Source organism: Arvicanthis niloticus, chromosome 1 (assembly GCF_011762505.2).
Source record: "Arvicanthis niloticus isolate mArvNil1 chromosome 1, mArvNil1.pat.X, whole genome shotgun sequence".
In the NCBI taxonomy this organism is placed as follows: domain Eukaryota; kingdom Metazoa; phylum Chordata; class Mammalia; order Rodentia; family Muridae; genus Arvicanthis; species Arvicanthis niloticus.
Genome location: NC_047658.1, coordinates 36,825,077 through 36,850,178, shown reverse-complemented (window position 1 = coordinate 36,850,178; position 25,102 = coordinate 36,825,077). Strand labels below are relative to the sequence as shown.

General features: G+C 40.4%; 1 protein-coding gene across 1 annotated transcript in view; it reads right to left on the bottom strand.

Annotated features, from left to right (window-relative positions):
- Mtmr10 (myotubularin related protein 10) overlaps positions 1-14,520 on the bottom strand; it is a 43,577-nt gene extending 29,057 nt beyond the window's left edge. Inside the window, exons 1-5 of the mRNA XM_034497796.2 lie at positions 14,335-14,520; positions 13,779-13,839; positions 3,764-3,900; positions 1,399-1,471; positions 654-796 (exon numbers count right to left, since the gene is read on the bottom strand). Of these exons, the coding sequence (XP_034353687.1) occupies positions 654-796; positions 1,399-1,471; positions 3,764-3,900; positions 13,779-13,839; positions 14,335-14,394 (474 nt within the window). The 5' untranslated portion in view covers positions 14,395-14,520. The remainder of the gene's footprint in view (positions 1-653; positions 797-1,398; positions 1,472-3,763; positions 3,901-13,778; positions 13,840-14,334) is intronic.
- Between the last annotated feature and the right edge of the window lie 10,582 nt (positions 14,521-25,102).

The following is a 25,102-nucleotide window of genomic DNA, read 5'->3' as shown; positions in this document are numbered from 1 at the left end:
GGTTTCTTTAACCCACTAATAATCATTAGGCTCTCCTACACCTACCCATTTACCCAATCCTTATGAAGCCAGAGTCTACCTTCCACTTGTTCACAAAATTCTGATCTTAAAATAAAAGCCTCACTAATTGAAACGATTACAGATCTCCAACTTTTCAATTTTTTTTTTAACCAAGAAAGGAACTGGCTGGTGGTGGTCATAAAGGAGAAAATATACTCATTTCTATATGAGTCTTTAATATCTTAATAGCTATTAAGAAAAGTACCCAGATTGCTTTAAAGTAGCTATGAACTTATACAGGAAAATGGTTACTTTAATATGTTTGGCTTCAGTTTTACTTAAAGAGATAGTTAATAATAATTTCCCCTAAAAATCCTAAGCAATCAGACATGCACACAGGGCCACGAGAGGCTTCAGAAGGTAAGGGTGCTTGCAGCTACACTTCAGGACTTGAATTCTACCCTTAGGACTCTCATGGTAGAAAGAAAGCCCACCTACAGTAATTGGCCCTCAGACATCCACATGTGTGCATGTATGTATATACACAACACATGAATGAAATGAAACATACTTATATTTTAAAAGCAACTTTCACTGATTAAAAACAGTAAAATGGTATAGAATTCAGAATCGATGAAGCCTCACAGCATTACCTTTTTGGCACTTTCAGGACCCGACTCATCAAAACGAAATCTGACAATTCGGAAATCTTTACAATAAATAATTAATTCTGTTGGGTTGAATTTCAGCTTCTGGTTGGGACCTAGGACTTTCTGTTTCCTCTTGTGGTCATTCACTGAAGAAGAAGAAAAGAGTGACAAAGTTCTTTCCTGGTGCTCTTTAGCATGTCTAAACAGTTTCCTAGCAGAGATGAGCACTAAGCCGCCATTGCTGGAGCAGACAGCACCGCTAGGGTCCTGCCTTTTCATAGCTGCCTGTGGTCCTAGACCTTTGGAAGGTTGGTTCTAACTTTGATTTTGGAGATATTGTAGAGTGCCTTTGCAATGATACACTTAATGACTTTTAATTTTTAATTAAAAAGAGAACACAATTTATAAACTAAAAAAATTGTGTCTCCATTTTACAAAAATTTCTTGACTTCTCAGTTAAGCTCTTGGGACTTAAAAGGGACTAAATATAAAAGTGAATCTACAGAAATAAATTCCAACTCAAATATTTGAGACTATATGGCCCTTTAAAAAATAGTTCTGGATTTCAATCAACTTTTAGAGACCCATTCCATTTTATGAAATGATCTCATTCTCATTTTATGAAATGGCTTCCCAGGCCAGACTTGAGCTTTGGAACTCAAGTGACCCTTCTACCTCAGCCTCCCAAGTAGCTAAGGCTATTCTATACACGTAGCTATAACATGAGCACGTGCAGAATACTACATACCTGTGACAATCTGTTCAATACATGTCAAAGGGACATCATGTTCTCCAAGAAGAAGGTTTCTGTAATGGAATTTCTGAAATAAAAAAAAAATGATATTCATATGAATTCTTTTCTCAATAGCATCAAAATGGTAATAACAAGCCTTATGTTTAATGTGATAAAAAAAATTCAATATACTATTGCCAAGGAGCACAAAAACCTTTGCTGTGCAGCAAGAACTATCCAAAGGAAATGCATCTGATGGCACAGGTCAGTCGGAAGCAGAGGTAGAGAATATGTGTTGTGATTTTTTTTTCGGTTTGTTTGTTTGTTTGTTTTTCCGAGACAGGGTTTCTCTGTGTAGTCCTGGCTGTCCTGGAACTCACTCTGTAGACCAGGCTGGCCTCGATCTCAGAAATCCGCCTGCCTCTGCCTCCCGAGTGCTGGGATTAAAGGCATGCACCACCACCGCCTGGCCATATGTTGTGATTTTTGAGACAGGGTTTCACCAGGTATTCCAGGATGTCTTTTTAACTCCTGACAACTCTTTAGCCTCGGTTGCCTGAGTGCTAGGATTATAGGCATAGGTCACCATAACTAGCTCCTACACTTTTATTCTAACAGAAGGAAATTAAAATATATACCACCAATGCTATTATAATATCCGAGAGATGTAACGTGACAAATTAGTTTATAGGCAAACAAGTGCATACCTAGTTTTAGATGAATCTGTCACAAAATAATGAAAGAAAGGAGGCTCTTAGATCATCAGATTTTAAGGAATAAAATCATATTTTACTTTTATGATACAGAGTTAGTGTGGGAATTGACTTTCTAGAGCATAATGATCACTATATATTTTTTTTAAAGATTTGTTTTGTTTTGGGATAGGGTCTTGCTCCAGTTCACCTTAAAACTGTGATTCTCCTGCCTCAGTTTTCCAAGTACAATAACCTTAGGAAAAGCTTTGGGGCTGGGGATGTAGGGAGAAGTCCTGGGTTTGATTCTCAGCAACACATAATATTCTGGCAAAGTGGAACACATTTGTAATCCCAGGATTCAGGAGGTAGGGGCAAAAGGATCAGAAGTTCAAGGTCATTCTCAACTACATATGGAGCGTGAAGCCAGCCTGGGGTGCGTGATAGCCAGTAAACAGTAAGAAGTAAAGAAAGCTTTTGGTGAGTGCAGGCCCACTGTTTATGCCTCCTAAAAATACTTCCTCATCGATTTCATACTAAAGCCCTAACTGCTGTCGGTAGAGCACTGGTTGATCGGTCACTGGTTCTGGATTTAAGCTACTCCAGGTATAGGTTTCCCTGCTCACTAAATGAAGTCTGCGGCCAGAGATCCTTCAATGAGGCCAGAAGCAGAGGGAAACTCGCATCTACATGAGATGAGCTACTATCCCTGCATACAAATCATTGTCAATGCCCTAAGCTTAGTCTAAATATAATTCAAGAGATTGATACATATATGAATATACAGAAAATGTTGAAAAACTAGTGAATGACTACATGAAATAAAGTACAAATAGAGCTCTCAAAGAAATGCTTGGGTTATTAAAGAAACATTTACCATTTTTTTTCACTCTTATTATACACTAGAAAGTAGAACTTAAGTTTCTGGAGAAAAGAGCTAATTGGTTAAAAAAAACCAAGCAAACAAATAAATCAGTAAAATGTTCACCATTTACAATATCATATGCCAAATAACTAAGTTTTTCTCATGATTAGTCAAAAGAATATTTTTAGATACATTTCTAAAAATGAAGAAAAACATAACTCCCCTATTGAAAAAGATATATAACCAATAATCCTAGAGAACAAATAAAGCAAAGTGACTTAAAGCCATCTCACTAAACTTAATATGAGGTTTAATCAAATACTTGAGAGGTAGAGACAGGAAGATCAAGACTTCAAAGGCAGCCTGAACTATACAGGGAGATTCTGTAGAGTGGGGCCGTAGCCCAGTAGCAGAGCATGTACAAAGACCCTCATCTGGTCTCTAATATTACACCAAAGGGAAACAAACCAACAATCACAAAACCCACTCTCCCTATTCCTCAAGCAAAGTTGTGACGTTCTCCTTCACTATATTTTGATTTTTAAAATTATTTTTATTAGTTCTTTAAAAGTTTTGTACAATGTATTTTGGTCATATTCATCCCTCCCTCAACTCCTCCCAGATCTGTCACCCCTTGTCTACCCACACAGATTTGTGTCCAAAATTGTGCTATGTCTATCAATTCCTCTATTTATAGAGTATATTTTCAACATTAATGGTTTGTTGATGATTTTTATCATTTTCAAAATCTTTTATTTATATAATAGTATATTCTGTTTATAGTTAAAGCCTTAACATAATTAAACAGTATACAAGTAAATACCTGTAATGGCATTGGGTCATCTGTAATAAAGGAAATTTTGAAGTTACTGCATATCAACTTTCCCCACAAATCATACTGACTCGTGTCTGTTGCGATGCATTTTCTCACAAAATTGACTTCATTTACAACAATTTCTCCTAGAAAAAAAGAACAAAAAAGTCACAGTGAGCCAAACAATACACTGACAATCCCAGAAACCACTGTGGGACTTCATGGCTGCTGGTGGCTGAAAGAATGTTTGTGAAAAGGAGCATCCACAGGCTGTGGCATTCGTGGGCTCTGGGGTACGGTACAGAATGAGGCCCAGAAAGCTCTGGGGTCTAAGCCAACAGAACCAGCAAGGTGGCCTCAGCTCCTCTGCTGCCTCTAGTTAGCCTGTCTCAAGGCATTCCTGAGACTGTTGTGATGAAAATCTGGGTTTATTAATATGTGACACTCACTAACATTCATGTCTTTGATCATTTTGTAAGGAACAAGAACCAGCATCCAGTTTTATCTGCTTTAAAGTATACTTCATAAAACCTTGCACTCAAACTGTAACAGAGTAAACAATAAAACTTTAAAATCAAGCTTGAGTTAAAAGAAAAGACTGGAAAAACAAATATTAGAAACCTCAGCAAGAGCTCTCCTATGCTTTTGGAAAAAGTAATTTCTCGAAAGGCATTTACAACGTGATCATCATTTAAGATCTACAATACAATCAGACAAGGCACATTTTAAGCTATCAGCCTCTTTGGTCAATGGCAGAAAGCCAGAATACAATCTGTTTTGTACTTTCTATTATCAGGAAATTGTTTTCAGAATGATGCCCAGAACCTGTTTGCTGACAATTCCCAAACACCTCATTCATGAAGAATGGAACTTTAGTCTCAAAACAATCCTCTCCAACAAAAATGTTAACAATAAAGTGTGTGACAATGAATAAATTTTACTCAACGCTCTTAAAAATTCATAAGGCTAATTTTAAGAACAGCCACTAATATTTACTTGAGGATTTAATTCATACACTCATGTCAAAATTCCTGGCTCAAATCACTTGAGAAAATTTCCATCCTGAATACAAGCTTCTTTCACATGGCTTAAGGCCCTGAATGCCAAGTCCTGCTCAGCTGTCCTCCTCACCCTCCCGCTGCAGCTACAGTGGCCTTCTATGAACCCCTTTATATACCACACTGCTTCCATTTATGGGTCTTTGAAGATTCTTTCTTTCAGACAGTGACTGTGCTAAAGAATGCCTTAAAATAAATCTTCCTGCCTAGATTAAGTCTCCCTAATCACAGCACTATATACTTGTAATTAACTGCACTGCTCATCACAGCTACAACTTGACACACGTTTACTTTTTAAGTTCATGCTTGCCTCACTCAGGATTATATATCCAAAGGTGGTAGGAAACAGACATTGTGTTGAAACTGCAGTGCATACAAAAGCATCTACCACTACATGTTGGTATCTGTTAAGAAAGTGTTAAATAAAGAACTGAAATCAATTCAGTGCCTCTGGTTTACAGAAAAGAAATAAAATCAGCGATCTGAGTGGATAAAAGCATAAATTACTTATAACCATCTCACTGAATCAGATGTGGTGGTGTAACCCAGCACAAAGGAGGCAAAGGCAGAAGGATCCAGAGTTCAAGACTAGCCTGAGTACACAGTGAGACTGTCCCTAAAATGCAACAGCTGGGGACACAGCTAGGTGTTAGAGCATGCACAAAGACCCTAGGTTAGATCAATAACAAAACAAACCAAGAAATAAACCACCAAACTTCCTAACTCTATTCCTCTAGTAAGCCCAATGTTCTCTCTATCTTAGTTTTTAATGTGAGTGAAGGACATTCCCAGCAGACAATCAGCGGCCCTGGAACTCAAGCTGCTGTGAGTGGAGCAGGACCAGTAATTCTTCTGGTCCTGCAGCCACTGAGTTGGAAGATGAGGACTGTTTGGGTACACAAGGCAGAAGTAATCACAGAACTGCCACAACTGTCCCCCAACACACAGGGAATATTATAATCTAGGATTGGTGGCTCCTCAGTGCTTGTCCTGATTGATTCTTTAAAGTCTATATGAAAGGAGGGCAGATGTTTTCTCTACTACAAAGATCAGGCAAGGCACTTGGCACACAAAAGGTTAAATCACTTTTATACTCCTAAGACTTTAAAACCAGAAATAAATGTGAAACTTAGCAAGTGTCCCTCAGCACCCATGGGGCATTGGTTCTCAGACCTCATGAACATAAAGTTCCTTATATACATGGTGAGCCATTGCATACAACTTACTCACAGTCTTTAAAGCATTCTGAATGACTTCAAGTATCTAGTAAATGTAAGTGCTACACAGTCTTCAGGGAATAAGGACAAGAACACAACTCTGCATGTTCAGTACCCATGATTAGAAGATTTGCACCAAGAGTTGGCTGATTCCACAGATACCAGCCACAAAAGCCTTCTGTCCTGTTTCTACAAACTTTGATAACTGTACATGTGTTGTAGTGACCTGGAACAAGTACCAACATTGAATTAAAGACTCATTGTTGTTCCTAACTACATTCTAATGAAAAACAAATGAAATTTTCTCCAGTTCCTTCCACAGTGAGCTTATCACTTGCCTTATCACAATCTGGGCTATTGAATAGTCAACCACTTTCCCCAGTCTTAATTGCCAATTTTTTTGTTGTTTTTTTAAGATTTATTAATTTATTTAATGTATATGAGTACGTTGTGGCTACCTTCAGACACACCAAAGAGGGCATCGGATCCCATTACAGATGGTTATGAGCCACCATGTGGTTGCTGGGAATTGAACTCAGGACCTCTGGAAGAGCAGTCAGTGCTCTTAACCACTGAGCCATCTCTCCAGCCCAAGACTTGCCAATTTTAAGACTTACATAACTGAACTAATTATTTCTACTGCAGAGAAAAGTCACTTTTTGTAACTCAAACTCATATTGCCCACTCCTCAATTAATGTACCTGAACTAGGACTCTGAAAACAATGCTACAGAAAGTCAAGAGCGGCACTGTGTCTGATTCATTCGTATTTGCATGCATGTTACACTCAAATAAAAACCTTTAAAACAACAAAATCAAGTCACACTGTAGGATTTCCTAAGAAGGGAAGCAGAAGCACTCCTAGTAAGAAATGGAGAAAGGGCTTATGGACTAGGACACGGTGGCTGAGCTAATATCATCTGCCAATTCACTCACTCACTCACTCACTCATTCATTCATTCTGTCCATCTACCTGTCCATCCATCCATCCATCCATCCATCCATCCATCCATCCATCCACCTATCCACCTGCCCATCTCTCTTCAGCCCCACAACAGCCCTTCTGCAGCCACTGGATTCCTACCTATGCAGCAGGAATAAGACATGCACCTGCAAATGCAGTGAGGCTGAGACAAAAGAAGGGCATTTGTGGGTGATGGCTCCATGGGATGGTAAACCACGGCCCCTGGGCTACACAGATGCCTCTGTAAATACTCTTATATTGAATTTTACTCTTGTGCTACTTTTGGCTGTTTCATAGGACAAGGGCAAGACTGAGTATTTGTAACATAGACTTAGCCCAGAAAACCTACATTTATTGTGTGGCACTTTACAGAAAAAAAGAGAGAGAGAGAGAAAAGAAATGCAAACAGAATAGTTTCCAAATGGTATAGGGAAGGGAAACTTTAATCTCCAAGAACAAAAAAATTGTGTCTGTTGGTTTTGATTCCTCATACAATTAAAAAGGTATGTCTGGTAAATAGAAATAAAATTCTCCATAAATTGCAGTCTAGAAAATAGTTCATGGAAAAATCTTCTGTAATTCAGGACATGGCTTAAAACAGGGGGACCAATTTATCCCAGTTCCCTGATACAGAAAGGCTTCCCTAGGCATGGGGCTTACACACTAAAAGATAGTATGGGATGAGCTGTCACTGGTCATTCATCCTAGTTTTCTAAGTTGTAACTGCAGGTCTGATCTATGTATTAGGTAAACAAACTGTGTGATGCTGCCACTAGTGGTGACCCTACAGGGCACACATAACACACACACATACACACACACACAAAAGGCCTATCATCAGGCATCATACCCAGTAAGGGCAACACCCAGTAAGGGCAGCACACAGTGGGAGCAGCACACAGTGGGGGCAGAACCAGGGTTCCAGTGCAGATCTTAGGAAAGGACCAGGATGAAGTAATGAACAGGAAAGTGACAGTACAGAGTGTGTGGTCACAGTAACAAAGACCCAAATAATGAATAAAGTATCTAGGAGGCAGCAAAGAGCCAAACTGACTGAAGCAAACATCAGTACCTGAGATCACACAAGTTAGTAAGGTAGAGCTTATTTAAGAAGCTAAGCAAGCGTTTAAGCACCAGTGGGAAGACTGTATGAGGAGTTAGCATCATGCTGGTCTGAGGTACTTAGCAGGAGCATAAGAAATGGACAGCTGTAGACACATGCCTCCAGGTGATGGTCAAGCTTGATATTCCAGTACCGTGGAAGTAAAATCCAGCCAAACTCAGTCTGTCATCTAGGAAACCATCTTTGAACGGGTATTACATGAGCTCTTTAAAAAACAGTTTGTTTTATGTTTTGCCAGAGAGTGACTTACAACCCAACAGAGGAAATGAGACTTAGGGTGAGGCAGAAGACAGAACAATATCCGAAGGGCCCAAATAATGAATATGTAAAAAACCAGCTTTGTGGATGCCCTGATCTGACTACAAGACATGAGATAATTAGGGCATATGTTATCAACCTACCAACTAATCTCTGTAACTGAAGTGCTGTTGGTTTTGTATTAGGCAAGGGGAAGAATGAGCTGAGCTGACACAGGGCTTTCAGAACAGCAGCCTAGGCTTAGCTGACACTCAAAATTCAGATCACAAACATTTCCTGGGAAAGCTTGCTGACAGTCCACGGTGAGCCCCAAATCTGACTTAGGTGACTATCCTGAGCCCTCACAACCGTTGTTATCCTTTCCAGCAATTTCCCCAAAGATCAGAAATTGTGTAAGGGCAGAATCTACCTGCCCCACCACCTTCCCCAAACAAAAACAAACAAAAACCCTCTGCCAAGCAACACTGGCTCACATTCCATACCTGCTGAACAAAGCAATCCATTATAGTTAGTCACTGCATTTCAATCTTCTCCCTCCCACCTCCAGGATGCTTATAAAAAGATCCCACCTCGGGGAGCAAGGAGAGCAAAGGCCATGGAGCCTTACGCTCTGTGAATCTTACATCCCAAACACGAAGCAGCGGGCACTCTACCAGCCACTCCTCAGCAAGGCCAGCAACAGGAAATCGCTGCCACTTAAGACATTCCACTTTCTGGCAGCTGAAATTGAAAGTTCTTCCTTAAGCTGGGTCAAAATCTGTCACTGTTGTGAGAAAAGCAGAGCTGAAGACATGGCTCTTTTCATGTCACTAGAGAATTTTCTTTTGACTAGAATTCCATCTGCCCTCCACAGTTTCAAAGCCTAAATCTGTATGTGAAAGTCACCAGTGTAGCTAGGTGGGCCATGCTGTTAGTGTCTATCAGCACCATATGGGAGTCAGGCACAACAGACCCTCTGCCTTTGCAAGTTATGCAACACTGGGCAGCTTCCTGAATTCTTGCTAGGAATTCTCTCACCTGTCACATGAAGACAAGTTAGTACCTTGCCTGACAGGGCTGTTGTGAGGATTGACCTATAGGGTAGGTATATCAGCCAAGGATGTGAGCTCAGGTATCAGAAGCATGCCTGGAGCAAGGTTAGCAACAAGGAAATTCTGTGGCTCTGTGTTAGCTGGATATCAAGGACAATAAAGCCCAAAGGCCTAAGCACTGTCATGCTATCCCCTCGGTGTTCTTCATTCGTTGCCATGGGTTTTCTGGATCTGCAGTACAGGTAGTACTACCAAAAGCCTTCCTTAGTATGAAACTGGACATATGTGGGAGCAGGCTGTGCTGTGACTGGGTAGAGTTGGGATAGAACAATTTGTCAAAAGGAGACACATTATGAAAGATGATGGAAGGCCACCTATACAGACAAAGTCTGCATATCTCTGCACAATGCTCACTAAACTGTACTGACAATAATCTCATCCTGCAGTTTCTAGTTTACATTCCAAACCATGTCTATACATAAAAAAAAAAAAAAAAAAAAAAAAAAAAATTGGGGGACCAAAACAGAGTTACTAACTTCGTATTTTGCCAACTTCATTTTTCTTGTTTTTATCTAGCAAAAGATCATATCCTACATCAAAGAAACTAGGAGGTAATCTCAGCACAATTTTTAAATCAAATAACTTCAAACTGATGAAAAAAAAAAAAAAAGCTCTATATTCCTAACTTCTTTTGACCACGGCCTAACAAAAACACTACTTGAGACTGAGCAAAGTGGCCTGGAGTGCCATCTCTTGGGAGCTAAGGCCAAGGGATCATTGAGCCCAAGGATTTGAGACCAAGCTAGACAATCAGATAGATGATAGATAGATAGATAGATAGATAGATAGATTGCCCCAAACATCATCCAGGCCCTGCCAGGAATCTGAGAACCACTTATCAGATCACAACCTTCTACTTGTCTGGATAGGGTAGCTTGGAACCTCCTCAGGGCCCTGTTGTGATCCAGATTCACTATACTTCAGGAACCTTTCCCTTCTACATAAAACCTGGGTAGTCTTCATATGTTCCCATATATAAATACATAAAGAGTTAAAGTCTTGAAAGTAATACTCTCTAGTTTCTGAAAGCATGAAATGAGTGACATCTATACAATAAGAGAATAGGATTTATAAAACAAGCTAATGACAAAGAGAATGCCAGCTCAGACAGTAGCTAAGCTGACACAGTACTTTACTCCAATTACAGGTTCAGATGTAATTCTCTTGAGATGTCTAGCATGAAATAGCAGTGTTTCTCTTACTCCTAAATCCAGGAGTTGGTATCTGTATGCAGGCACGCCTAAGGTAACAGTTTAAGCAGGGTGAGGTCCTACTGTTCAGTCATTTACTCGGTGAATGTCAGCACAATGTCACTTTTCAGGCACTGCATAGGACTGTATTTTGAGAGAAAAGTTTTTTGTTTTTTTGTTTTTTTTTAACAGGAAGGGTGATGTGTAGGAGGAGCTAAGGTAGGAGGAGTAAGGAGAGGAAAAGGAAGAGCTAGGAGATGAGAGAGAGAGAGAGAGAGAGAGAGAGAGAGAGAGAGAGAGAAAGAGAGAGAGAAACATGGAGGTGGATGTTCACATGTCTCCACCAGACAAAGGTAGTTGGTATATCTAGGTTACACTTCTGATTGTATGGGCATCTTGTTATTGAGCATTACCAAACTTACAAGGCCTTTGATTAACATTTTTAAAAAGTTACTAATAAAAATAATAATAAATCCAAAAACAGATATGAGGATCACAAAGCTATATTTGATACAATCCTCAACTCAAAGAGTTTCATGAACCAGGAAAGTTGAAAGTTACTAACATAAATCAGAATCTGAATTCAATTACTCATCATTTTCTTCAATTTCCTTTACTTACTAAATGATGGGGAGCATTTTAAACTTGGCATTAAAGCCCAATGGAGCACATGATCAAGGCACACAAGTAAACAACTGATTTTGTGTTCTAATTTTCATCTGCTTATTGAATTAAAAGTTCAAACTTCAGGCAACTAAAGTAGGATATCCTTGGACCTAAGGCAGTAAGCCCAAACATAGTGTATGATACTATATCACTGAACAATTACTTCTTGTTCTTTGTACCTGGGTAAAGAAAGCCACGGGAGACTTGAGAATGTTTTCTCTTGCCCCCAATGGCAATGAAGGCCAGACCTGTATTAACGAAGCCCTCAGTAAAAAGTGCTATCCTGGCTTAGGTCTCTATGGTTTGCTCGCTGTCATTTTTGTGGTGGCGGGAACTTGTACATGCTAAGCATGTTAAGCACATACTCTACCATGAGCTACAAACCTCATCACCCTAGTCTAGGCTGTTAGATCACAATACTTCCTATTTGTTTTCCAGATTACGTGTGTAGAGACCATGTTGTAGGCTGAAGAAATAAATATAACTGGGGTTTTAGCAGTAACTGCAGATTTGACATTAGAGTTAAGGCAGGAAAAGAAGACCAGAATGGGATGCTCAGCCACAGCACAACCTCAAAGAGCATTGGGAAAGTGAGCACACAATGGTAAGAACAGAGGTTAGGCAGGGGCAAGACTTTACAATCCAGGATCAGCTTAGTCTTTGGAGGGATAAATGAGGAGCAAAGAGAAACTGGACATCAAGCAGTGTTTTCATTCATGCAACTGTAGTTTAAATGTGACATGAGCTTTCATGCAAGAAAAATTAATACAGGTCAGGAAGTTTCTTAACGGGCAATTGAACAAAAGACACTGTTATTTCCAAGAAAAGTATACAACACACATTCAGTAACTGGGGTTAAAACCTTCCCCAGAAATGGTGGTATGTATTATTATTATTTAGTAATTTCAAAGACTAATTCTTCACTAAGAAAATTCTTCAACCATATTCATACTCACACTCTTCCTAAGCACAGCTTAAGTTTAAAAGCTAATTAAAAAAAAAACAAAACATGAGCATTTATAGCTAAAACTATGTTGGTTTTAGTGTCAAAGCACAGAATTGCTGAGGAGGGGACTGGCTGTCTAAGAACCAGTCCAGTTCAAAGTAAAGGCAAAGTTCAACAGCTCCCAGGCACTCAGTCAACACGCATACTGCTTCCCTGGCTGTCTCTAAAATGCCTACAGCGGTGAATACCAACATGGAGCATGGACAGAGGGCAAGGGTTACTCAGTACTGCTTCAGCTCACTCTCAGGAAGAGCAGAAAAGGCTCATTAGTCAACATGAGTGAAAGACTAACAAAAGCCAGAAAAAATATCACTCTAGTAGTCTAAAAGAATATTTAAGAGTTGGCATCTACCATACAGAACCAAAGGCTGGCGTTTTAACTGTTCGCCTCGACTTACTGCGTTTTGTAAGTTTCCACATGTGTTAAGTTACTATCAGTGAAGTCTTAACTATCTTATTTAACTAATGATTTTGAGATATTTTTTTTCTGACATAGAAAACTGGTATTTGATCATAGTTTAAGCTTAAGATAGATAGGCCTTCCTAAATATCTGGATATTTGCCCCAATAATCTTATTAAAAAGCTGATTTTTCTTTAATTATTGAGTAATTGCTACACAACTCAAAAGTAGTAATCAAATAATAGTGTAGTCTACATTGTAAAACTGTTGACTTTGAATCCCTCCTTTTATTTGTAAGGCCTCCATCTAAGGTACATTTGTTCTTAACAAGTCATTTCCAACCTGAGGATGACCCTGAGAGGCACACTCATGACACACACACACACACACACACACACACACACACACACACAGAGGGGGGGGGCAATACCTGGAGACATTCTGGTTATGTCATGAGGACATGACGGCTAGTTAACAGAAGATGGGGTGCCAAAGATGTAGGGATGGCTGTCAGCTCAGGACAGCTCCTCCCACAACAAAGAATTGCCCAGCTGGAAAGGTCAATAGTGTCTCTACTGGGAAACAAAGTTCTAAACTGAAACAGGCAAATTTGCAGACAGCTGACAACTTCAAAAGACAATTACAGAGTAAGTCAATGTCTGCTAAGCTTTGTCATTATCTTAGAGACACAGATATGTTTTCACACTATCAAAACACATTAAAATGATGATTTGATTATTAATCATGATTTCATTAGGTGGTAACACATTTGTAAAGCAAAAGAACTTTCACTACCCAAGCAATTAGATATTTCTTTCAAAACTAACCTTTCAGAAAACAGAAAAGAAATGAGGTAGTTGTGCTCTTGAAAGTATTCTATTGTACTTTAAACTTTCCGAGACAAACATCAATTATGTCTAGCCAACTCTTTCTCTACTCACTTAAGTTTTTTTAACTGGAGAAAGTTAAAAATAATAGAAAGGGAAAGATAACTACACAATCCTATTCCATACAATCTCAGTCCAAAGCACATTCAAATTCTGAAATTTACCTGGCAAAAGGACTGGCTCCAGTTTTTTAATCTTCGGTTCGGAACTGATCTTATCGTCAGTCTGAAATACAGGAACAAAATAAAGCAAAATCCAAATACCGCCCTGTCACAAGATACTACGGCGAATTTTCTAAGTGGTGACACATGCAACAGACATATATCCCCTACTTAAAACTATTTCAAGTCCAAATAGAGATCGTTTTAAGATCTACTCATCGACTTGAGAGCCTCACAATAAACATATTTACAACAGCCCAAGCCGCTTTCAGGAATTCACAGCTACTAGACAGGTAAGCTCCGCGAGGTGTCCACAGCGCTGCAACCATCTGGCAGTCACAGCAGGGTCGGTGCCCAGCCCCGAAGGAAGGAAAGAAATGCAGCTCGGGACGGTCCCTAAGATCTCGTCACCCGGCAGGACTAGGGACCTCAGGACTTCGGCCAGAGAATGGCCGCCGCGGAGCTCTACAAGTTTCTACTGCGCCCGTGCCTCCCGGGAGGCGCGCTTGCCCGCGCCTCGTCTGTGTCCCGAGCCACCCGCGGAGCACCGAGCGCTTACCTGGGGCGGCGGCAGGAGGTAGGACCTGAAGCTGGGTCTGGGAGGCTTGAGAGAGAACATGGTGCCGCCGCCTGTGCGTCCCGGCCCTATGGCCGGCCAGATGCCTCCCAGTTCTGCGTTCCCGGTACAGCTGCCCAGGCCGGGTCTGCGGCCCGCCCCGCCGGGCGGACTGACGGGCGGGGACGGACGAGGCCGAGCGCCCGCCCGAGATGGGCGGGGCCGGGCGGAGCCACGCCCATCCCCGGAAGCGGCGCGCGGAGCTGCAGCCAAAGCTCTCAGTCTCTAGGCCCCGCACTGTCGCAGAGCGCGACGCTGGAGTGGGGCGCCACGGGGTCCCGAGAGGCCATCTTGAGGACGCGCTTCTACGGAGGCTCGCAGGGGTCACAGCTGCTTTCACAGGCCTATTGCGACTCACGAGGGTCATGCTGGCCACGCGAAGCCGCAATGGCCTGTGGTAGGCAGTGTGCATTGTAGCTGTTGTCCCGGGACCCCAGTCCTCAGGGAATCTGCGATGGCTGCTATAATGTTAGTCAAACCTCCTGAGCTACTACTAGCATCGTGTGTGTGTGTGCGTGTGCGTGTGCGTGTGCGTGTGCGTGTGCGTGTGCGTGTGCGTTGTTGTTTGGTTTGTTATTTAAGCGAAAGAGGTGCACAGACCCCGGCACCCTGAGGTCTCACAATTACAGTTGTCTGCCTGTTGAGCACCCACACTGGAATACCCAAAGATCTAGGCTTCAATGCAGAGCGTTGTAGAGTCTCAAAGGAGGGAAGATTTTCTTTTATCTCTTGCCAGTTACCAGTTGAGTTAACCCCTGGTTTCCTTGAGGTGCTGAGACTTGGCTTGTGCTGAACGGCCAGAACAGTTGATATTGCCTGGCAAACCAGAATCCCCAATTTATTCTTCTCTAAGTGAGGGGATAGTAAGCAAGTTGTCTCTCCCCACCCCCATTTCCATCTTCATATATAAAGATGCTTTTCAACAGCTAAGTCATCAGAATCCCAAGGAGAGAAGACCCCATCACTGGTGGAGACTACACACTGTTAAGTTTCAAACCCTGGGACTAATAGCTCAGGTGCCTATTTAATACCTGGCTTCCAGGTTCTCTCAGCATCCCTCAACCCTACCCTTTATGGGACTACCTGTTATGGTTGGCATACCCAACCCTCTAACCTTGAATTCTCTAAACCAGGGACTGGGCTGCCCTTCCACCAGAGGCTCTTCTCTATCTAATCCAGCCATTTTGATTAACTCTTTTTTATCTTTTGCCCTCTTGGCTGCTACACCTATTCCCCTCGCTCCCCTCTCCCTTTCCTTCCCGCCCCTATTTTCATGTGGTTCATGGTCAAGTCTACTCTGGACTCTTCCAGATTTCTCTGCCTCTGGCTATGATCTCCCTTTATCTACAATAAACTTTCTCCGCCACCATTCCAAAGAGTAGTCTTTTTTTCTTTTCTTTTCCTTCCTTTTTTCTTTTAATTCTTTTCTTTTCCCCTCATTCATACACTAAGTTGTGGAAATGAGAAACTTAGTCACAAAGAACAGCCCAACTTCAGCACAGTATAGGGCATGTCTAGATTTATTGTGCCTCAGAACTGAAGTAGCCTTTGGTGGGAGGGAGCCAGTGGTATTCCATGCTCCTATACTTTGAAAAATAATTGTCGAAACCCAACATTTTATAACAAATGTCAGAGGGAAACTGACATGAGCCCAGAAATCACAGTTATCATGCAGACAAGTGTACTGACATCACTAATACTGTGCGCTCGTGTGTGTGTGTGTGTGTGTGTGTGTGTGTGTGTGTGTGTGCATGCGTGCGTGTTCCCAGATTCTCCTAGATTGAGAGCCATGAATCTTTCTGGCTAATCTGTTTATAACACTTGACTGTACTTGAATGAGTGAATTTGATTGAACTACTTATGAAAAAACACTGGTGCATGTTTAACTTTTATGACTATTCTGTTACTTTTCTACCTTAAATGGATTTATCCCCTAAAACTCTTCAAACACTTCTGCTCTTTTGGGAGGGGTTGTTGTCTATATTTTCTCAGAATCTGCATCCTTTATGCATGGCAGCAAAAACTGAAAAATGGGAGAAATCCAGATTTGTTATCTTTCTGGATAATTTTTAAATAACATATTCTTGATACCTAGTTGTATAGTCTGCTTAGGCACGTGGGTTACTGTAACAAATGACTATACTGTCTGGCCTGCTGCTTCTGATTCCTCTCTGGCTGCACTAGACTGCTCCAGGAGTCATGGTCTAGACAACAAAAATGTATTATCACAGTGATGGAGTCAGAGAAGCAAAGATGAAGGATCTGTAGAGATGATTTTGAGTTTCCCTCCCCTTTTCTTTTTCCTGCTGTGTTAGCAATTGAACTAAACTCCAGACTCCCCATGTACTTGGCAGGTGACTTATCACTGAACTATAGTCCCCAACTCCTTTATTGACAGGATTTTACTGAGTTGCTGGCCTTGGACTGGGCCTGTGCTACCAGACCCTACTTCATGTTTCCCACCAGGGCTCCCAGTATTTTTAGTGAATCACTTCCTTCTTGCTATGTTCTCACAAGGTAGAGCTTTCTTCTTATAACATTAACCCTATCTGATTAACACCTTGACTTTGTCTCACAGCCCTGTCTCTGGGTATGGTCTCATTAGGTGTCAGTGTTTCAGAGTATGTGTTTGGGAGTTTGGGGTAACAGAAGTCAGTCTGCTGACAGATTTTGCAGCTTTTTCTCAGATCCTACTGAACTACTACTATGTTTGGTGTATTAGACCATCCTCTGCTTTTGGGTTTTGTGTCAATGTTTTAAGCTGTTGGTCTAATTACACATCTGTTTCCATTGTTGATTTTTCTATAATAGAGAACACTGGTATTCTCTAGAGAGATCAGTTTCTTTTCCTTGACACACACACACACACACACACACACACACACACACACACACACGGGAGGGGGAGCGAGGGGGAAGAAGGGAGGGAGGGAGGGATATATATATATATATATATATATATATATATATATATATATATATAGAGAGAGAGAGAGAGAGAGAGAGAGAGAGAGAATTTTTTTGAATACCTATTGGGTGTTAGAAACTTTGTTTTATTTAATCACTCATTCAATCAGTTAACAGATTTCTATTGAGTGGCAGCTTTGTGCTGGGCCTGAGTCAGGACTCTTAAAAGTCCAATGTTCTTTACTTTCATGGTATTTTTATTGAAATGAGTAGAAAAAAAATATATTGCTTAACGTGGTTTAAAGGTATTGTAATGGAAGTTAGGAGTGGGGTGGGAGAGGAGTAATTGTATTTATCAGTAAAGACTTCAGTGAAATCAAGGAAGGCCTTACTGCATAGATGACATCTGAGCAGAGACTAAAAGGAGTAAAGAGGGTGAAACCCATGGTCAGCAGCACAGATACCCTGAGGTAAGTATCTGAGGCCAGGATGCCTGAAGCAGCCTAATCCAATGGAGAGGAGGTTAGAGGAAAACAACAGGCCAGGTTCTAGACCTTGAAAATTGGAAACTGAGCTGAGCTGAGAAGTAACAGTGACCTGACTGAGTATTTTAAAACAGCCGCTACTGTGGGGGCACCTCATGGGTGAGAAGCTAGGATTGTGACAGTGTACAAACGAGTAAGAGACACTGGTAGCCGCAGATATGGCTGGAGGTGGCAGTACTAGATGGCTACAAAATAATGTCTTTGGCTGTGTGTATGCTTTTCAAGATCAATCTTAAGCATTTTTAAAGTATCTTAGAGGATAATTCAGTGAAGGTGACAAGCCACAGCAGTTCTTTAGTTCTCATATAAAACATACAAAACAACAACATATTAAAGCAGAACAAACAAACAGAAAATCCCCAGAACCACCCAAGAGAAGCATCAACAACATTTCTAAGGGAAATTATGTCCTCGGGCTTTCCAAGATAGAGCAAATGACACTAACAAGTTTATCACCCAGAAATGTTTGTGGTATCAGTGTCAGGAATCAGTGAGGCATCCAGAGAACTTCAAGGTAGCCCAGGGTGTTTACTGGAAGATCCAGCCAGTCCAGTTGAGGACCGTATCAGAAACAGAAGGTATTTTTTTCTTGAAAAGCTGCAGAAAGCAAGAGGCTTCTCATAAGGTATGTGTTGGCAGAGGGAGAGAGTGAGTGGTAGGAATGAAGGAACTGTGGAAAAACAGTGTATAGAGCCTTTTCTTGCAGAAAAGAGTCCACACTGAGGACAACTGCTGAGGATGAAGCATCCTGGAGTAGACAAGAAGGAAGGCAAGAGAAGATCAGCTGAGAATACAGAACAATTGGAACACAATGTGTTGGGAAAGCTATCCTACACCAAGTTCAAAATGTAAGGAAGCACATTTCGCATGAAAACGGTCTCAGGGAAGTATGTGAGTCAAAGTTTGAAATAAAACAAACAAAAACCCCAACAACAACATCAGCAAAAACCAATGCAGTGAAAAGGCTGGGAGATGGCTCAGTCTGTGAGTGCTTGCTGCAAAAGGAAGAGGATCTGAGCTTGACCCCTGGCACCCACAGAAAAAACAAAATGCAGTGGGCCTTCCACATGAATCAACAATCAAGAAAATTCTCAACAGACATGTATACAGGCCAATCTGTTAGAGGCATTTTCTCTTTTGAGGTTTTTATTTCTAGGTTTTATCAAGTTGACAAGAAACTCACCAGCACAGTTGACCCTTTGTCAATGTTCAACACACAAACATGTCACTATTAAACCATAACCTTTCCTTCTTGTTTATCCCCCAAAATCTTGGGTTAATATAAAATACAACTTTAAAAGTCCCATAGTATTTAGAAAATTCAAACACTTTAGAAGTTTAGTTTCTTTAAAACACTCAACATCTCTAAGTCCAGTCTCTCAACTTTGGGTTTCTATAAAATCAAAATAAATAAGTTCAAGACTTTCTTATTACAAGAGGGAGAACCAGGATACAATTAAAACCAAAGCAAAAACAATATCTAGTAAGGCAAATCAAATTGTGTAGCTCCATATCTGTCCTCTGAGATTCACTAATGATCTTCAGGCTCCCTGTCAATCTTGCATCTTCCATGACATCAAAACCAGAACCATATGGAAGACTCTTACCAAGATTGACTACCAGCATGAGATGTAGCCTTGACCACCATGGACCACAGTTTCTGTGAGATAACCCCAAAGAAATATTCCCAGATTTCATCTTAATGATTCTGGTCAGTGTTTAGGAATATCAGATTTCTCAGCTCCAGCTAACCAACATCAATTATTCCAGGAAAAAAATTTTCACTTCAATGGAGATGGTCCCTTATTTACCTTATTTACCAACCACAACAGCTCTAGCTGACCAGAACCCAGACTCTTATTAAAAATTATCACAGGAACAGTTCCAATGAAGTCTCCAAGTTCCCTTTGAAACATCACAAGCCAGGTCTTCATTGTCCTCATGTCTCTCAACATTCTGACCTTCCAAGCTCCCATAAAACATTTCACTAAGCTTTGAGTACAAGTGGCTTTTAAAATCTTCCCCCAAACAACAGGGACAAGTCTGTCACAGTAACATCCCATTCTCTGATACCAATTTCCATTCTAGTTTGCTTTCTATTGTTGTAATAAAGATACCATGATCAAAAGCAACTTAGGGAGGAAACAGTTTATTTCAGGTTACAACTTATGTCTATCACTGACAAAGTCAAGGCAGGAATCTGGAATCAGGAATGGAAGCAAAGACCATGGAGGGATGCTGCTCACTGGCTTGTTCCTGGCTTGCTTAGCCTGCTTTCTTATATAATCCAGGACCACCTATCCAGGATTGGTACCCTCCACAGTAGTCTAGGTGCTCCTACATAAATCACTAGTAAAGAAAATGCCCACAGACTGGCCCAAAGACCAAACATTGTCTCAATTGAGGTTTCTCTTCCCAGATGATCCTGGTTTGTGTTAAGTTGACAAACAAAAAGACAAAACTTAATCAGCACAAGGAAGTGGCAGATATTTAATACAGACAAGAAAGATCCAGTATACAGACTGTGTGTTATCCTTGAAGAAGAGGAAGGTTTGAGGGGTGTTGGTTAAGGAAACAACACAAATACCACCCCTGTAGTTCAAAAGACATCCTTCTTCCAGGCGAGATGGCAGGCTAGAAGCAGCCTCCAGATGATCTAATGAAAGAGAAGAGTTAAAAGAGGAAAAAATATGGATCAGGACCCCAGACCTTAGCACAACTTTACCCTGTAGACACACCACCTGCCAAAACTAAAACAAAGGCCTAACTCATCAAAGTCCAAATAGCTCTGGGAAAGTCTCAAAATGTACTAATCTTGCTTTTAGCTTTTGTGGCTTCTCTTCTGGCTAACTGTTCTTGTTAACTGAAGTATGTCACCCAAGGATTTCTTTCTTTTTCTTTTCTTTCTTCCTTTCTTTCTTTCTTTCTCTCTTTCTTTTTTTTTCTTTTCTTTTCTTTTTTTTGTGCTTAAAATCTCACCCTGAGAAATGCTCAGTGCTACACTAGGATCCTGAACACCCAGTGTAGTCACTGGCTAGCTAATAAAGACTTACTGGCTTAAATCCATGTCTGAATAGTTTTCTCCGATGAATACCCCACAAGTACTCCAGCATAGCAACAAGAAAAGAAACTAAGACAACTGGGAATCAAGAAGAAAGCCTCTTCAACAAATTATACTGGATATCTTTATCTGAAAAGGGGGTACCAGATTTCTACCTCTCCCCTTGCACAAAACCCATTTCAAATTCGAAGAACTTAGGATCTGAAACCCTGAAACATGAAGAAAACATAAAACATTTCAGGAAAGGGCTGCCTTTTCCTTCTTGCTTTGTTTGTTTTGAGACAGGGTCTTACTCTGTAGCTATAGTTGGCCTGGAACTTGCTATATAGAGATCAGGCTAGCCTTGAACCCAAAGGGGCCTGCCTGCTTCTGCATCCCCAGTGCTGGGATTGACAGTGTGAACCACCAAACCCAGTTTGACTTGGGTTTTTTTGTTGTTGTTGTTGTTGTTGATTTGTTTTTATTGAAACTATACTTTATTTTCTATATTGCAATGCAGTTTACATATTAAATAATCCTATTATAAAATGATTTGGTATAGTTCTGAATGATAAAATCAGCTTATAAAATCACTCCACTGAAACACTTTATCTTTTTTTTTTGTTTGTTTTTTTGTTTTTTTTTTGGTTTTTTTTGGGTTTTTGATTTTTTGGTTTTTTGGTTTTTCAAGACAGGGTTTCTCTGTGTGGCCCTGGCTGTCCTGGAACTCACTCTGTAGACCAGGCTGGCCTCGAACTCAGAAATCCGCCTGCCTCTGCCTCCCAAGTGCTGGGATTAAAGGCGTGCGCCACCACTGCCTGGCCCGCTTTATCTTTTAAATTCACTTTTTCCAGGCAGTACAACAGATATACTCAATTACTAATCATGCCTCATTTCTATTGCACTGATGATCAGTGGAATTTTTAAAAAGCCCAGTTTTCACAGTGACTATGTCAAAGGCATAACATATGGTGAAATTATTTTTTAATGCAAAATGGTTCTTGATACTTCCATACACAAAAAGTTGAATTCACATATCCGTCACTATCAACAGAGTTGAAACTAGAAAAGAAATAGCTTTATGTCAAGAAAGGACTTTGAAAAAGTTCTCCAATTTGTTCCAAAATAACTCCGGGCAAAAGAATTGCTTGAAACTTAAAACTTCTGCGCAGAGATGGTAAGATGTCTCAGTAAGTAAAGGGGATGTGCTCCATCAAGCCTAATGACCTGAGTTCAGTCTCAAGATGATGGATGATGGAAGGAGACAATAGACTCCTACAAATTGTCCTCTGCCCTTTACACACGTATCATGGTACATGCACACTCCTTTCTTCCACATACATGAATAAATGAATAAATGCAATTTCAAAATTAAAGGACCTTCTGCACACAAAAAAAGACAACAAGCACAATAAGGAAGCAGTTTGCAGAATAAGAGGATGTTTTGCCAACTATGCTGACTTAGAATCTAGAAACTAGAAACAAATACAAATGTTCCATACTCTCCTAAATTATCCAAACTGACTAATCAACTGAATAGACACTTCTTTTTATTTTTAAAAATTAAAATGTATGTGTCTAGGTGTTTTGCCTCCACATATTTCGATGTACCACATGTGTGCCTGGTGCCCACAGAGGCCAGAAGAAGAGGACATCAGATTCTCTGGAACTGGATAATTAACAGCTGTCACGTAGGTCCACCTGACCTGTGGCTCGATGGAAGACTAATAAGTGTTCTTAACTGCTGAACAATCTCTTCATGAACAGACACTTCTTAAAGAAAGAAATACAAATGATTAGGAAATGCTTGAAAAACATTCTATATACTTGGCTATCAGGGAAATGCAATTCAAACTGCTTGGAGTCTGTGTTTCACCCCAATCAGAATGTCTATCACCAAGAAAACAAATGACAACAAATGCCAAAGAGGATATACAGAAAGAGGAACACTTCTTAACTTCTGCTGTGAGTGTAAACCAGTGCAGTCACTATGGAAACCACTGGGGTTGTTCCTCAAAACATAAAAAATAGAACTATCATATGATTCAGCTATGTTACCCTAAGTCAGCCCCCACAGAGATGTTTGCACGTTCTATTCATAATAGCCAAGATATGTGTCCTGACTACATACCTACCAACTGATGGATGAATAAAGAAAATGGTACATACACAAACAATGAAATATTATTCACTTGTAAGGAATAAAATTATGGCATTGTAGGAAATGTAGAGAACTGGAGATCACTGTGTTAAGCAAAACAAATCAGACAAATGACAAGTATCTCCTCTCATATCTGTACATATTGACATAAAAGTAAAAAAGAAATATGAGAGGGCATAAGGAAATGTAAAAGGAGGGGAGAGGAAGTAAGTGAGGGTAATAGGATATACAGGACATAAAAATAGAAGGGGAGAATATTTGGGGGTCAGTGAGAAAGGGAAGGGGGTTGGAATGAGACAGTCCAGATGAAAAAATAGCAAAGTATAATGACATGTATGTTTGGAAATGTCACAATGAAACCCATTGCTTTGCATGTTGGCTAAAATAATTAAAATTATTCTTGCTTGAAAAGAATAACTTCATGGACACTAAAGTATGTATTTGAAACCACAAACTGAAAGAACATATTTCATCGAGAACACTAATCTGGACTTGCCAGCATTAGGACACATTCCTCTAAAACTCTCAGACTCTTAAGAAAGAAAAATAATAAAAATATTTTTGTAACTAGACAAGCAAAGCAATGAGTTTGGGGTGAAAGAAATTTGATTGTTATCATAATTTTTGGTGGCCACATTCTTTGCCAGAAGGAAACAAGGCATATTTAAACTGTGAAAGAAAGAAAATTCGAGAAGGTAATAAATACAATGGATGATTGCTACCACATGCATGTATAAGCCCATTGGCTCATGAATGCATTTTTAAAAATGAGACTGGTGGTCACTCTTTGCAGAGGCTGCACATACAAGGAACCAATCACCCAGTTCTGTTTCACAGGATGAGCCGTCTTGCTGTGCACTGCACATAGCCAGTGGATCAAGGGCAATCACCTCTTCATGAAGAACAGGGGAACCAAAAGAATAATAGAATTTGGATTTTTACAATATTTTTACATTAATTAATTAACTTGGAGGAACACATATATGGAAGTCTGAGGAAAACCGGTGGGAGTCAGTTCACTTCTTTCACTGTGTAAGTCGATGGCATCAAATTCAGGTGTCAGGTTTGGTACCAAGTGCCCTTAACCACTGAGTCATCTTGCCAACCCGTGTTATCATGTTTGATCTCCTATGAATGAAGGAAACATCAACACCTGCTGAGGTAACAAAAGCCAAGTGCAAATGGGGGGCTCAAGATGTGAGGGGCGACTCTACCTTGCTAGCAGTTTCAAGCCCTGAACCCTGCTGGGAGCCTTGGGAAATGAGGTTCAGCAATGCTGCCATCAGCCTGAGAAGCTCCTTCTACCCACTTAGGGACCTGCACTCCAGTAAAGTGTGGACTTTGACTAAACTATAGAAAGACATTTCAGGGTGACTCAGGGTGAAGCAAAGTTAGTCAAGTTTATTGTAAGGGCAAGAACACACTTTAGGTTTGAGAGCAGATGGTAGGAGAGATGGTTACACAACAGTGCAGATACAACACAAAGCTGGATTCGAGCATCTTAAGAGTCATGCTTAGATATCTTTGTGGTGGCTATACCCATGATTCTGTGACTTTCTAAGTTATGTTGCTGAGAGGATGTGACTTACAACAAGGTTTAAAGATTAAGCAGAGCTAAAATTTAAGTAATTTAAAATAACTTAAGAAAATTAAGAAAAAAAATCATGGGAGCCGGTTTGTTTAATTTGCTTATCTAAAAGAAAAATGTTGTTAGCTGTAAGTAAAGTTATAAGATGGCCTAATGAGGTATATTGTTTAGATGTGAGAATGAGAGAGGTGTACTCTCTCATACTTGTTAAGCCTCGAGGTCACATGCATTCTGGCCCTAAGTAAACATGGTTCATTTGCTGTTTTTAACATCTTTATTTGAGGTGTCTTTAGGGAAAATACACATTTCTACAGGCAATTTTGACTGCTGTTGAAGTCTCTTGAGTTTCAGTGAAAAGGAAAGGCAAGCTGGATTCCAGGCTGCAGGACTTCATATTTTTTTTTCTCCCGTCCCTTAATTTTCTTTTTGTCTTGCTGCAAAACATGGGAGTAAGCAGTCCTGGGAGTCCT